Source organism: Diachasmimorpha longicaudata, chromosome 15, assembly GCF_034640455.1.
Source record: "Diachasmimorpha longicaudata isolate KC_UGA_2023 chromosome 15, iyDiaLong2, whole genome shotgun sequence".
NCBI classification, from domain to species: domain Eukaryota; kingdom Metazoa; phylum Arthropoda; class Insecta; order Hymenoptera; family Braconidae; genus Diachasmimorpha; species Diachasmimorpha longicaudata.
Genome location: NC_087239.1, coordinates 1251758 through 1265082, shown reverse-complemented (window position 1 = coordinate 1265082; position 13325 = coordinate 1251758). Strand labels below are relative to the sequence as shown.

The 13325-nt window shown below is 46.1% G+C and overlaps 2 protein-coding genes across 2 annotated transcripts; one reads left to right on the top strand and one right to left on the bottom strand.

The window, feature by feature from the left end:
• Positions 1–2116: 2116 nt before the first annotated feature.
• LOC135169790 (uncharacterized) lies at positions 2117–6871 on the bottom strand. Its single transcript, XM_064135088.1, has 4 exons — positions 6487–6871; positions 6136–6357; positions 3172–6051; positions 2117–3123 (listed from the first exon to the last, which is right to left on the bottom strand). Exons 1-4 carry the CDS (start codon positions 6869–6871, stop codon positions 2117–2119), a joined length of 4494 nt encoding a protein of 1497 aa, XP_063991158.1.
• Positions 6872–7125: 254 nt separating this feature from the next.
• Positions 7126–12947, top strand: LOC135169789 (uncharacterized). The gene is made up of 6 exons (XM_064135087.1): positions 7126–7150; positions 7221–7303; positions 7547–7663; positions 7768–8442; positions 8508–8933; positions 9048–12947. Exons 1-6 carry the CDS (start codon positions 7126–7128, stop codon positions 12945–12947), a joined length of 5226 nt encoding a protein of 1741 aa, XP_063991157.1.
• Positions 12948–13325: the final 378 nt, after the last annotated feature.

Below are 13325 nucleotides of genomic sequence, written 5' to 3'. Positions count from 1 at the left end.
ATTTTCTTGTTGGCTGACTTCAGAAGCGTTTTACTTGATTTTAATTGGACACCAGTGACAGTATCGTATAGGTTGAACTTTTGTGTGATCACGCTTGATCGATGTCCGGGGATTTATCTAATTGATTCCTTGTGATTGTATCGATTATTATCTTTATGTTCTTTGATTTATTAAACATTGTGATCCCCGACAATTTTGACAATTGCGTTGTTTTTTGCTGCTTTAAAGAAAGTCCCAGTTGCATTCCCCCTTTCAGCTTTTGATGAATTGAATCTCACCGAACCGAGCTGCCGGAGTTATTGAAGCTGAGAGCGGAGGAGTATTTTGTGTACGGTGGTCATTCCGTTTTAATGACCTGGCGCCTAACGGATTTTTCTGATTTGGTTGAGGGGTGTTCCGGTGCCAGAGGGCGGGCGGATGGACGAAGGGTTCCGCGAGCCTTCGAAAATACGTCACAATACATATGCGTTTTTACGACATCGTGGGAATCACTTTTTTTTGGCTGCACCTAGACAAAATCTGGCATCAGATTCGGTTTCAGCACGTTTAATAACCAAGGAAACTGATGCAACATCGTTTTCTTTGCGACCACAGCTCACGAAAAACTCAATCATAGAAGTTGATATTCGTGTTCGATATGATGGCATATAACTTGAGTACACATTGTCGTAGGCCGATGAAACCGCGTGCAATAGCTTCGTCTCGTCGAACTACACGAGTGCAATGCGCGAAGTTTGCGTGTGAACAATTTGTCTTCGAGAAAAAGTCGATTATACATTAGCGTTTTTACGACATCGTGGGAATCACTTTTTTTTGGCTGCACCTAGACAAAATCTGGCATCATATTCGGTTTCAGCACGTCGAATAACCAAGGAAACTGATGCGACATCGTTTCCTTTGCGACCACAGCTCACGAAAAACTCAATCAGAGAAGTTGATATTCGTGTTCGATATGATGGCATATAACTTGAGTACACATTGTCGTAGGCCGATAAAACCGCGTGCAATAGTTTCGTCTCGTCGAACTACACGAGTGCAATTCGCGAAGTTTGCGTGTGAACAATTTGTCTTCAAGAAAAATCCGATTATACATATGCGTTTTTACGACATCGTTGGAATCACTTTTTTTTGGCTGCACCTAGACAAAATCTGGCATCAGATTCGGTTTCAGCACGTCGAATAACCAAGGAAACAGATGCAACATCTTTTCTTCGTGTCCACAGCTCGCGAAAAACTCAATCAAAGAAGTTGATATTCGTGTTCGATATGATGGCATAAAACTTGAGTACACATTGTCGTAGGCCGATGAAACCGCGTGCAATAGTTTTGTCTTGTCGAACTACACGAGTGCAATGCGCGAAGTTTGCGTGTGAACTATTTGTCTTCGAAAAAAAGTCGATTCTACATATGCGTTTTTACGACATCGTGGGAATCACTTTTTTTGACTGCACCTAGACAAAATCTGACATCAAATTCAGTTTCAGCACGTCGAATAACCAAGGAAACTGATGCAACATCGTTTTCTTTGCGACCACAGCTCACGAAAAACTCAATCATAGAAGTTGATATTCGTGTTCGATATATAGTTTTCGGACTTCCGGGGTCAGCTCGGGGGTCTAGTGACCCGAGGTTTCGCTGCTGACCTTTTGGTTTCGACTGGGGGGCTTAACGACTAATTGGCGCCAAATCTTTACATTTCAAACATCGCGGGGGCAATTTAACCTCAGGAATGTTGAATTATTCTAAGCCAGCTGATCCTCTGGAAGTCGTTGAATGTCGTGCTGGGTGTTGTTGTCTATGCTGTTGGGCTGCTGGTTTCTTGAGGGAGGCGTAAATTCCCTCGAGCTGTGACTTCCTCTTTGTTGATGGTTGTTGGTTGTCTGTAAGGGGAAGGACAGGGTGAGAGACGTATCATTTGTTAAGTAATTTAAATAATTAGGCAACATGATACTTAGCTCTCAGTCCTGTGATTCCTGGAAGTCCCCTTGTTGCTCCTCTGGAGGTTCTTCTGGAGGTTCTGCTGGTGGTGAATCTGATGGTATAAGACAGAGTTTGGCGATTGGTCTGTCATACTCTGCGTAAGTTACCCTCATATTTTGAGGGTCTGGTGATCCGTCTACGTGTCGTGCCACTTGGGATCTTGCTGTTCTAACTGTGACGAACCTGGTGAGTCCATCTGCTCCTGGTCGCGTTGCGATGACTCTGGCGATTGGCCACGTTGCTGGTGGATCTGGTGGCTAGCATCCATCATCACGACCAGGTCGCCGACCTTGATATTCTCGTGTGGATTCTTTCCTTTGTAGATTGCCTGGTATGTTTGTAGGCACTCCTTAGACCATCTGGACCAGAATTGCTGGGTGATCTGGGTGACGAGATTCCATCTCTGTAACTTGCTGCTGGGTTTTTGAAGAAGAGATGGTTCTGATACGCGGTGAAGGGGCTCTCCTACCAGGAAGTGTCCTGGAGTGAGCACTTGTAGATCTTCTGGATCATCTGACATGGGACCGATTGCTCTGGAGTTGAGGCACGTTTCTATTTGGATGATCACGCTGTTGAGTTCTTCGTATGTAAGCGTCGATGGTCCGAGTATCCTCTTCAAGTAATGTTTCACTGATTTGACGGCTACCTCCCATTTACCACCAAAGTGTAGTGCTCTTGGTGGGATGAAGTTCCACTGAGTTCCATGGGTTGCGAGGACAGCCTGGCATTGCTGGTTCTCTCTCGACTCCTGGTGAAAGACCTGTTCTAGGACCTTTGCTGCTCCTGTGAAGGTGGTGGCATTGTCACTATACATGACGGCTGGGATGCCACGTCTTCCTGTGAACCTTTTGTAGGCGCCGATGAAAGCCTCTGTTGTTTGCCTGTTGACGAACTCTAGATGAACTGCTGACGTGGTGAAGCACACAAATACTGCTATATGCACTGTTCCTGGTTGTGCATTTATTGGCCTCCACTTCAGGATGGGGAATGGACCTGCATAACCCACTCCTGTGTGGAGAAATGCCCTTGCTGGTGAAATTCTTGTTGACGGCAGTTGACCCATCTGCTGTTGAGCCTGTCTTCCTCGATGACGGGTGCAGATGGCGCAGCGAAAGATGTACGCTCTTACTGTACCTCTGCCTCCTACGATCCACTATCTTTGTCTCGTGTAGGGTAAGGTAAGTTGAGTACCTCTATGTTGTGTTCTCTGGGGAGCTTCGGCCATGACCAATGTGGTGAACCTGGACTGTCTGGGTAGGATTATAGGATGTATTTCCTCTGGACTGAGTTGAGAGTTCTTCAGACGACTTCCTAGTCTCATGATGACTCGGTCGTCTAGTGTTGGTGTTAGCTTAGCTAGCTGATGACTTCTTGGTAACTGATGGTCTCTCTGCAAAAGTCTCATAGCTGATTCAAAATATTGTGCTTGTGTTACCTTAACCCAGAATACTCTTGCTTCGTTTAGTTCTCTAGTTGTCAGGACAGGTCCCGGGGGTGTTGGGCGACGGCTGAATCTGTCTATCGCTCTGTTGATAGTCGCTGTTACTGCTAACAGTTTGGCCATTGAGCTGTATCTGTTGAGGAGTTCTGCTACTTTGCTGATTTTCATCCTTGCTGGATGAGCTGGTACTGGTTTTGCTTCCTTGGCCACCTCTGGAGTATCCATTTTGGATACGTCTATAGTTGATTGAGGCCAGTCTTCTGGATCCTGATTGATCCAGCTTAGTGCTGACCACCAGAGTGGATGATCTGCTAACTCGTTGGGTGAGATTCCTCTTGAAGCACAGTCAGCTGGGTTTTCCTGACCACTGACGTGTCTCCATATGGCCCTTGGCAGCGTTTCCTGTATTTTGGTGACCCTGTTATGGACGAAATCCTTCCATCTTGAGGCTGGGCTTCTGATCCAGGCTAGTGTGACTGATGAGTCTGACGAGAGATAAGTTTCCATCTGATTCCGGTCTAGTTGAAGCATCTCATATGTTGATTCCACTAGCTGGGTTAAAAGTAGAGCTGCTGTGAGCTCTAGCCTGGGTATGGTCATCCTTTTGATTGGTGCGACCTTGGTTTTCGCACACACTAGGGTTGTTGATGGATTCTCGTTGATGGTTCTCGTTCTAATGTAGACCACTGCACTCATGGCTACCGTTGATGCATCTGCGAATCCATGGATTTGGATGTTAGCAGTGTCTGATGATAACTGTATCCACCTGGGTACAGTAACTCTGTCTAAGTTGGTGAGGTCTCCTCGGAATGTCCTCCAACGATTTTTGTACTCATCTGGAAGAGGATCATCCCAGTTGACCTTGAGCTTCCATAGCTCCTGTAGGAGAACTTTCCCTTGTACTACCACTGAGGCGATGAATCCCAATGGATCGAAGATCTGAGCTATCTCCGATGACACTGTTCTTTTGGTGATGATGGCTGCGGTGAATTTCCTCGATTTGTACCTGAATGTGTCGGTTGACTGGTGCCAACACAAACCAAGTACCTTTGTCACTGATTCCTCGAACTGAATCAGGCTGCTCTCTGTTGTAAGGCCTAGTTGATGAAGAGCTTCTGGGCAATTACTGCTCCACTTTTGTAGATCGAAACCGCCTGCTTTGCATAGTCCTTGAAGCTGCACTGCTATTTCCTTGAAGCCTTCTTCTGAGTCGGACCCTCCGTATATGTCGTCGACGTAACGACCTCTCGTGATCGCTTCGACTGCTGCTGGGAAACGGTGTCCCTCATCTTCTACTAATTGTTGAAGTACTCTGAGCGATAACCAGGGCGAACAATTGAGACCGTGGGTTACTGTGGTTAACTGGAAGGTGAGCTGCTGTTGATTGTCATCGATCCACAAGATCCTCTGAAGGTCCCAGTCGTCCTGATGCACTTCACTTTGTCTGAACATCTTGATGATCTCCGTCCTAAAGACGAGTTTGTGTTTTCTCATCCAGGTTAAGACGTTCATCACGTTGATTTGCAGCTTGACACCAGGATATAGAATGTTGTTGAGTGACATTCCTGATGAACTGGCGCTGGAGCCGTTGAATACAACTCTAAATTTTGTTGTGATGGCGTCCTCTCTTAAAACTCCGTGATGCGGCAGATAGTAGGCTGTTGATGGTTCTGGAATTTCTAACGCCCCTTTCATATGTCCTAATTCTTCATATTCCTTGATGAATTCCTTGTAAAGTTGGGAATATGCTTGATCCTTGTTCAGCCTGCTGATGACTGATCTTAACTGACGTGAGGCCTTGTTTTTTGAATTGCCGAGCGCTGCTGATGACGTCCTCAATGGAAGTCTCACTATGTAGCGTCCGGATTCATCTCTGCGGTGGGTTTCTTGAAAGTGCTTCTCGCACTCGAGTTCCTCTGTTGACAGCTCTGAATGTTGATGTTGAATTGACAATTCTTCCTGAACCCAAAATTTCTGGAGAAGCTCTAGTAGTTGTTCGTTCGAGGATTCCCGTACTGCAGATAAAGAAATCTTCGTTGAACAACTTGTGCATTTGAATGGTCCTGATAATATCCAACCAAATGCTGTGCATTGGCCAACTACTGCTGTTCGTCTAGACTTGATGATCTGATTCTCGATGATCCGCCCAGAATAATTCGCTCCTTTGATGAGGTCGATCGGTCCAGGTCTGAGATATTGGGGATTGGCTAGTTGAAGATTCTTTAGTGAGCCGATGTCTGCTAGTGTACGTGAGAATGATGGCAATGTAGTAGTCAGCTTCGTCAGGACGTGGGCGCTGATGGTGATTTGCTTCTGCCCCTGAATTGATTGAAGACTGACATTTACTATGCCCTGGGTGATGCCTGAATTGATTCCGCTAATTCCTATTAATTCTGTTAATGATGGCCTTGTCTTGAGTTGCAGTTGATGTGCAATTTGATCAGTGATGAAGGATAGCTCTGATCCTTGATCAATTAGCGCTCTTGCTTTCACCATGAAGCCTCTAGTTGAGTGTGCTCTGAGTCTAGCGGTGGCTAGTAATACCGCTTGCTGGTCTTCTTCTGGATGATGTACTGTGTAGATTTCTGTTGACCTCTCATTGATCCTCTGATTGTTGATCTCTGATGATGCTGATGATGTACTAAGTCTTGTGAATGTAGAGGACCAATGAGAGAGTGAATGATTCTGTTTATTATATTAAATCATTCACTCACTGGTTGATGTGCCTGGCTTTGGTCTGTCATCTGCTGTCTCCGTTGCTCTGAATCCAGCTCCAACCGGTGGCGCCGTTGTCCATGAGCTACCATTGTGGATGAGTGTGCGATGGTCTCTGTTACACTCATGACACGTCTTCGTTGATTTGCACTTCGGCTTACGATGAGGACCCTGACACCTGAAGCACAATTCTTTGTTGACTACGAACTCATTCCTTTTTACTGGAATGAGCGTTTTGAAAAGTGGACACAATGTTATAAAGTGCCTGCCCTTGCAGTATGCACAGTTCCTCTTAGGGAGTAATTTCTCCGTTGAGTGGCTCTCTGGTTGTTGGGTAATCGTCTATCCACTCTTTATTTTGGTGATGAGCTTCTTATTTGCTGGAGCGCTCTCCTGATGGTCCTTGAGGCTAGCCCCGGTGTTGAGGGATCTCCCATAAGCCTCGAGGAAGTCTACAAACTCTTGTAGACTAGGAAAGTCCTTGGAAGTTCCCAGTTTAACTTCCCACTGTTTGAGCGTATCCACATCGAGTGATCGTCTCAGGATGTGGGCGAAGAATTGCTCGGTGATCTTCTCTGCGTCTAGTCCTGGCACATCATTTAGTTGGTCGAGGGTCTCGACCACTGTTGAGGCTCTGGATCCGAGGCTTTCGGCAGTGGGCTTGTTGATCTGCTGTAAATCCAGGACTTTTGTTCCGTCGCGGATAGGGTTTATTATTCCTAAAACTAGTCTCATTTTTGGGGACTATAAAATCAGTAATTTGAAAAAACATCTGCCTGTCCGCTAAATTATTTTATTGTACACTCTTCGAAATTTTCCCTCTAATCCCTTCAGCAGACACGGATGGGGAATGAGAAATATTTTTATTGTAACTCCCAAGATTTTAGCCTGCTTTGGGGTCTTGAAGAGTCCCTAATAACTCAGGGTTGTCTTTGAATTTTATTGCCTTTGAGATTCTTGGGAAAAGGTCAGTTAGGGCGACCTTCGTCATGGTCCGTGCTTTCTGCCAAGAGGGCATGGATTTTTCACGACTCTCTCTCTTGTTTTTGGTTTTTTAGTTTTTCTTCCAAGATACGATCCGCAGTTATCACGTCACTGATCAGATATAATTCCTACATTATTTCTATCGGTAACATATTCGATTGTTACAAGTTACACCGCGTTCCGGTTAAACTCCTTTCGAATAAAAAACAGTTTTTCCCTCCTCGCGATGTATTAAATATCAATAGACTTCCCCGTCGATAAACAAATATTTAGTTTTGTATGTTTGATATCCTTAAGCAAATTTTTAATTTTGGAACATTCTTTCTTTTTTTTGTGTAATAAAGTGAAAGTGACATTATAATAATTAAACTCATTTTGTAATTAACAATTCGCAAATATTTAACCTTCCAACAATCACCTCCCCAGTATCAAGACACTGTGCGAGTGAACATATTTTTTGGTCCTTCGAGCCGGATATCAAACGCGTTTAGTCTGTGGTGTGAAAAACTGAAGTGTCGCCAGTTACGTGATCATATCCGCAACGTACAACAATGCCAGACCTTGACAGGAGCCCTACCCGACCAAGAACGGCAGGCGTCAACACTGAAGAAATGTCCAACCTCCGGAGAAGACGAGGCTCTATCTAGGCAGCCATCACAAACGTCGCCGCCATCGTAGAAACATTCTCTACAACGAGCACAGAGGATAGAAAACCCTATCAACTCCGAGCAGCCCTCAATAGACTCAAGGACAGATTCAACGCATTTGCAGACATCCAAGATCGTTTGGAAGAACTGGACGAGGGTGAAATAACAAGGCGATTCACTCTTGAAGAATTCTACGATACGGTAATGGGAAAGGCACTTGATCTACTCGATCAACATGAGCCGCGGAGATCCGGGATATCTTCGCGATCACACTCTCCAACTCCAAACGCCGCGCCAACGATTATCACCAATCTACCTCGACGCCCACGATTACCAGAGATCAAAATTGCCGAATTTGACGGGTCCATTGAGAATTTTCCTCCATTTTGGGACACTTTTAAAACCGTGATCCATGACAACCCTGATTTACAGACCATCCAAAGATTCCAGTATCTACGTGGATTACTGAAAGGTAGCGCCGCTGCTGCAATTAGATCTCTAGCGACAACCGAAGAAAATTATACAGCTGCAGTTGAAATCCTCAAAAGGAAATTCGACTGTAAGAAGAAAATCCTCCGACGGCACTGGTGTATCATGCGAGAATACCCTCCTCTACAACGAGATGATCCAGCAGCATTAGGACAACTGGCAGACATCATGAACCAGAATATCCAGGCATTGGAAACTCTCGGCCAAGATGTCACCAGTTGGGATTTGCCTTGATTGATCTCATCACACAGAAGTTGGCACCAGAAACAGTTTGGCAGTGGGAGCTGAGAACTCAAGGTACAGAATTACCCACATATAAACAATTACTCGAATTTATTGAAGCTAGGGCAACATGTCACGAGGTCAGAACGGCACCCACAAGAAGCTATCCAGCAACTTCCTCAGAAATATCAACCTCTGATAAAAGAAAGGACAGAAGGGTACGAAGACAAGCCTCCGTGACATCATCAGCAGGTCCAACGACATCATCAGCAGGTTCAACAACATCAACAGCATCAGCAACGGTGGGGTCATCCTGTTCTCTTCATTGTGGTACAGTTCACCGTCACATCAGCAAGTGCCCCATATTTAAAGGTTTGACTCCAGAGCAAAGATACTCCAAAGCTAAGACTGCCGGCCTCTGTATCAACTGTCTGAAGCCAGGGCATGAGCGCTCAGTATGTATCTCTTCAGTTGACTGCTCCATTTGCAAGGGGAGACATCACACTTCGCTCCATTTCAACACTGGAGAAAAACCAGTCCCCGCTCAATCCTGACTAGCTCAAACGCAGAATCCTTGGACACGGCGGGCAGCACTAATTGTCAACGCTTCTACATGCGATCTGATGGTCACAGCTAGGATCAACGTGCTCAACCATCATCGAGAACCTGTCAACTGTCGAGTCCTTCTAGACACAGGATCGACTACCAATTTTATGCAGGAAAGTCTGGCCATCGCACTGAATTTGCCGTTGAAACCATTCGCTGTACCCATTGGATCTTTGAACAACGTAAACACCACCACAAGGTATCTAGTAACCGCCACAATTCGTTCCAGAACAGCTGAGTATGAAAGAACACTGGAGTTCTTGACAGTGCCCAATATCACTCAGGATGTTCCTGATCAATCTCTTGATCGCCAAGCCATCAGGATCCCAGACAACATCAAGCTTGCAGATCCTGAATTTCATCGTCCTGCATCCGTGGACATGCTCCTCGGATCGGGTCCAACCCTCTCACTTCTTTGCCAGGGTAAGAAGAAACTCACGCCAGCAGATCAGCCAGAGCTCTACCTGCAACAGACTCTGCTCGGCTGGGTAATCGGAGGGAGCGCACCAGCTATGCAACCAACCCGCCAGCGCACATGCAATATACTTAGCACCTCCAACCTGGATTTTGACATCTCCAAATTTTGGGAGATCGAAGACGCGGACACCTATTCATCTTCAATCAACAAGGATTCGGAATGCGAACGTCACTTCCTACAGAACGTCAAACGTGACAATTGCGGTAGATACATTGTCGCTTTGCCGTTTAATGGGAAGGAATCTCTGATCGGGGAGTCACGATCACGAGCGTTCCGCCGATTAAAATGCTTGGAACGGAGACTGGATGGCGACGCCGAACTCAGCACTCAATATCGTGCTGTTATTCAAGAATACCTTGACCTGGGTCATCTTACGGAAGTGACTGGAGCAGATTTATCTAATTTCGGATACTACCTGCCTCATCACGCGGTGATCAAGGAAAGCAGCTTGACGACCAAGGTCCGTGTTGTCTTTGATGGATCAGCAAAGACCAGCACCGGAATATCGCTCAACGAGACGTTGCATGTCGGACCGACAATCCAGGACGACATATTCTCACTCCTCCTTCGATTCCGTCTTTACCCTTACGTCCTCACTGGAGACATTGAAAAAATGTACAGGCAAGTCCTCGTACGCCCTGAGGATCGACAATATCAGCGAATCCTGTGGCGCGATAGTAAGGAACCAGTGAGAACGTTTGAACTGAACACAGTAACATTCGGATTATCTGCAGCTCCATACTTGGCAATTCGGTGTCTCCATCAGCTTGCAAAGGACGAGGGCCATCGACATCCAGCAGCAGCACGAGTACTCCAGCGTGACCTCTACGTCGATGATTTACTCACCGGGACACAGACCAGAGAAGAGGCCCTTCAGCTACGTAAAGAGTTGGAAGGATTAGTGAAACTCGGTGGCTTCAACCTACGACAATGGGCCTCCAATGATCCCTCAATTTTGAGTGAAGTCATGCCAGACAACATCAATCATCACCTACAAATTGGAGACTCTACAACGCTGAAGACACTGGGCGTTCTTTGGAATTCCACAGCTGATACGATCAACTACACAGCCAAGGTATCTATGCCAGAGACAGCCACCAAGCGCATCATACTGTCTGAAACTGCCAAAATATTTGATCCCCTTGGCCTATTATCACCAATAGTCATCGTCGCAAAAATGGTCATGCAGAAGCTCTGGACCCTAAAGATTGACTGGGACACACCACTGCCTTCTGACATTCAGAAAGAGTGGTCCCAGTTCTATCTAGAGCTTGAACAAATTAATCAGGTAACTTTCCCACGATTCGTGCTCCAGAAGAACGCCAAGAAAATCCAACTCCACGGATTTAGTGATGCTAGCCAACATGCCTACGGAGCTTGCGTGTATCTTCGGTCGGTTGGAGACAATGGACAAGTCAACACTGTACTGCTGTGTGCTAAATCTCGAGTAGCTCCCCTCAAACAAATCACCATTCCAAGACTCGAACTGTGTGGAGCACAGCTACTCGTCAAACTTATTGAAGGCATCAAGAGGGCTACCACCATCAACATTGATAGCACTGTATTCTGGACAGATTCAACCATTGTCCTCCATTGGATCCACACGCCTGCCCATCAGCTGCAAACCTTTGTCTCAAACCGAGTCGCCGATATTCAGTCCAAGACTCAAGCGCACGAGTGGAGACATGTGAGGACACATGATAACCCAGCAGATTTAATATCTCGTGGTCAGCCCCTCAAGGATTTTATCAAATCGAACATCTGGTTTGAAGGCCCTTCATGGCTACGAGCAGAGGAAACCAACTGGCCAGTCCTGGATCTTCAGTTTTCATCACCGCCTTCTGAGATCAAGGGGAAATATTGTCACGTAGCCCATAATAGACGAGAGCAACACCCACTAGAATGGTACTCTTCAATCTCCAAACTAAGGCGAGTTATTGCACTCTGTCTACGTTTCAAGAGTAAGAAACAGGGTCCTCTCATAGCAGTAGAGCTGACTACGGCCCAACACGCTATTATCCATTGGCTACAAGCAGAGACGTTACGCCCTTTGAAACGTGCACTTCAAGACCCCGAGAGCAAGCGAGCTAAAAACCCAGCATTGGCCCAGGTGTCCAAATTGACTCCATTCCTGGATAAGGATGGACTCATCAGAGTAGGAGGCAGACTACGCAACGCGATGATTCCGTTTTCTCAACGTCACCCGATCATCATCCCCAAGTCTCATCCTGTCACCAAGCTCATCATCGAGGAAGCCCACGTGTCCCAGCTACATGCTGGCCCTCAGGCAGTGCTATACCATATCAGGCAACAGTATTGGCCACTGGACGGCCGCAACTCTGTGCGCCGAATCATTCATCAATGCATACGATGCACTAGATTGAAGCCGCCATCGGTCAATTACATAATGGGTAATTTACCATCAGCAAGAGTTACGGAGTCCCGCCCGTTCACGAACGTGGGCATTGATTACTGTGGTCCGTTCTTCGTAAAGGAGAAGAAATTTCGCAATCGCGGACGAGTCAAAGTCTACGTAGCAGTTTTTACGTGCCTAGCGATAAAGGCTGCTCATTTAGAAGTCGTGAGTGATCTGACAACCGAAGCCTTTCTCGCAGCTTTGCGGAGATTCATCGCCAGACGAGGATGCTGCCGAAAAATCTACTCGGACAATGGCACAAACTTTGTTGGAGCCAACAATGAGTTGCGAGCCATTTATGAACATCTCCAATCCGCAGATCTTCAGAACGCAGTGCAATCAATGCTCACCAATCGACAAATTCATTGGCACTTCATCCCTCCTCAATCCCCTCACTTCGGTGGCTTGTGGGAAGCAGCGGTGAAGTCCTTCAAGCATCACTTCTATCGGATAGTCACGGACGAGCTCCTCACCTTCGAACAATTCAATACGTTGACAATCGAGATCGAAGCTGTGTTGAATTCTCGACCCATGATGCCGATGTCTTCTGATCCTAACGATCTGATGGCTCTCACTCCTGGTCACTTTTTGATTGGGGAGTCGCTGACTTGTCCAAGAGATCACGACTTCACTGATACTCCAAGCAGCCGATTATCATCATGGCAACACATTCAGAAGCTAAAGCAGCACTTCTGGACTCGCTGGCATCGCGAGTATATTAGTGAGCTTAGCTTTCGATCCAAGTGGAGCCAGGGACAGCATCAGATTAAGGAAGGCACCGTGGTGCTTTTGAAGGAGGACAACCTGCCTGCACTTCAATGGGCCTTGGGACGTGTCATCAAGGTACGGCCTGGAGCCGATGGTATCATCCGTGTTGTCACGGTCAAAACAGCCAAGGGACTTTTCGATCGCAACGTTAAAAGGCTTGCCCCGTTGCCAATCAATGAGGACGACACAGAAGTTATATAAAATATGTCTATCGTTTATCTTATTAATCCAATGTAATTCGAATCTTATTCGTTGATTAAATAGTTATTCAACGGGGGAGTCTGTTCCGTCGCGGATAGGGTTTATTATTCCTAAAACTAGTCTCATTTTTGGGGACTATAAAATCAGTAATTTGAAAAAAACATCTGCCTGTCCGCTAAATTATTTTAGTGTACACTCTTCGAAATTTTCCCTCTAATCCCTTCAGCAGACACGGATGGGGAATGAGAAATATTTTTATTGTAACTCCCAAGATTTTAGCCTGCTTTGGGGTCTTGAAGAGTCCCTAATAACTCAGGGTTGTCTTTGAATTTTATTGCCTTTGAGATTCTTGGGAAAAGGTCAGTTAGGGCGACCTTC

Excerpts from the sequence above, each read along its gene's own strand:
- LOC135169790 (XM_064135088.1), bottom strand. The coding sequence starts at position 6,871 with ATGAGACTAGTTTTAGGAATAATAAACCCTATCCGCGACGGAACAAAA. Across the intron at positions 6,358-6,486 it reads GCTCATCACCAAAATAAAGA|TAAAAAGGAATGAGTTCGTA; the intron begins GTGGATAGACGA and ends CGCTCATTCCAG. Across the intron at positions 3,124-3,171 it reads CCAGAGAACACAACATAGAG|GAGGCAGAGGTACAGTAAGA; the intron begins GTACTCAACTTA and ends AGTGGATCGTAG.
- LOC135169789 (XM_064135087.1), top strand. The coding sequence starts at position 7,126 with ATGGTCCGTGCTTTCTGCCAAGAGG. Across the intron at positions 7,304-7,546 it reads ACAAGTTACACCGCGTTCCG|TATCAAGACACTGTGCGAGT; the intron begins GTTAAACTCCTT and ends TCACCTCCCCAG. Across the intron at positions 8,443-8,507 it reads TCATGAACCAGAATATCCAG|AAGTTGGCACCAGAAACAGT; the intron begins GCATTGGAAACT and ends CTCATCACACAG.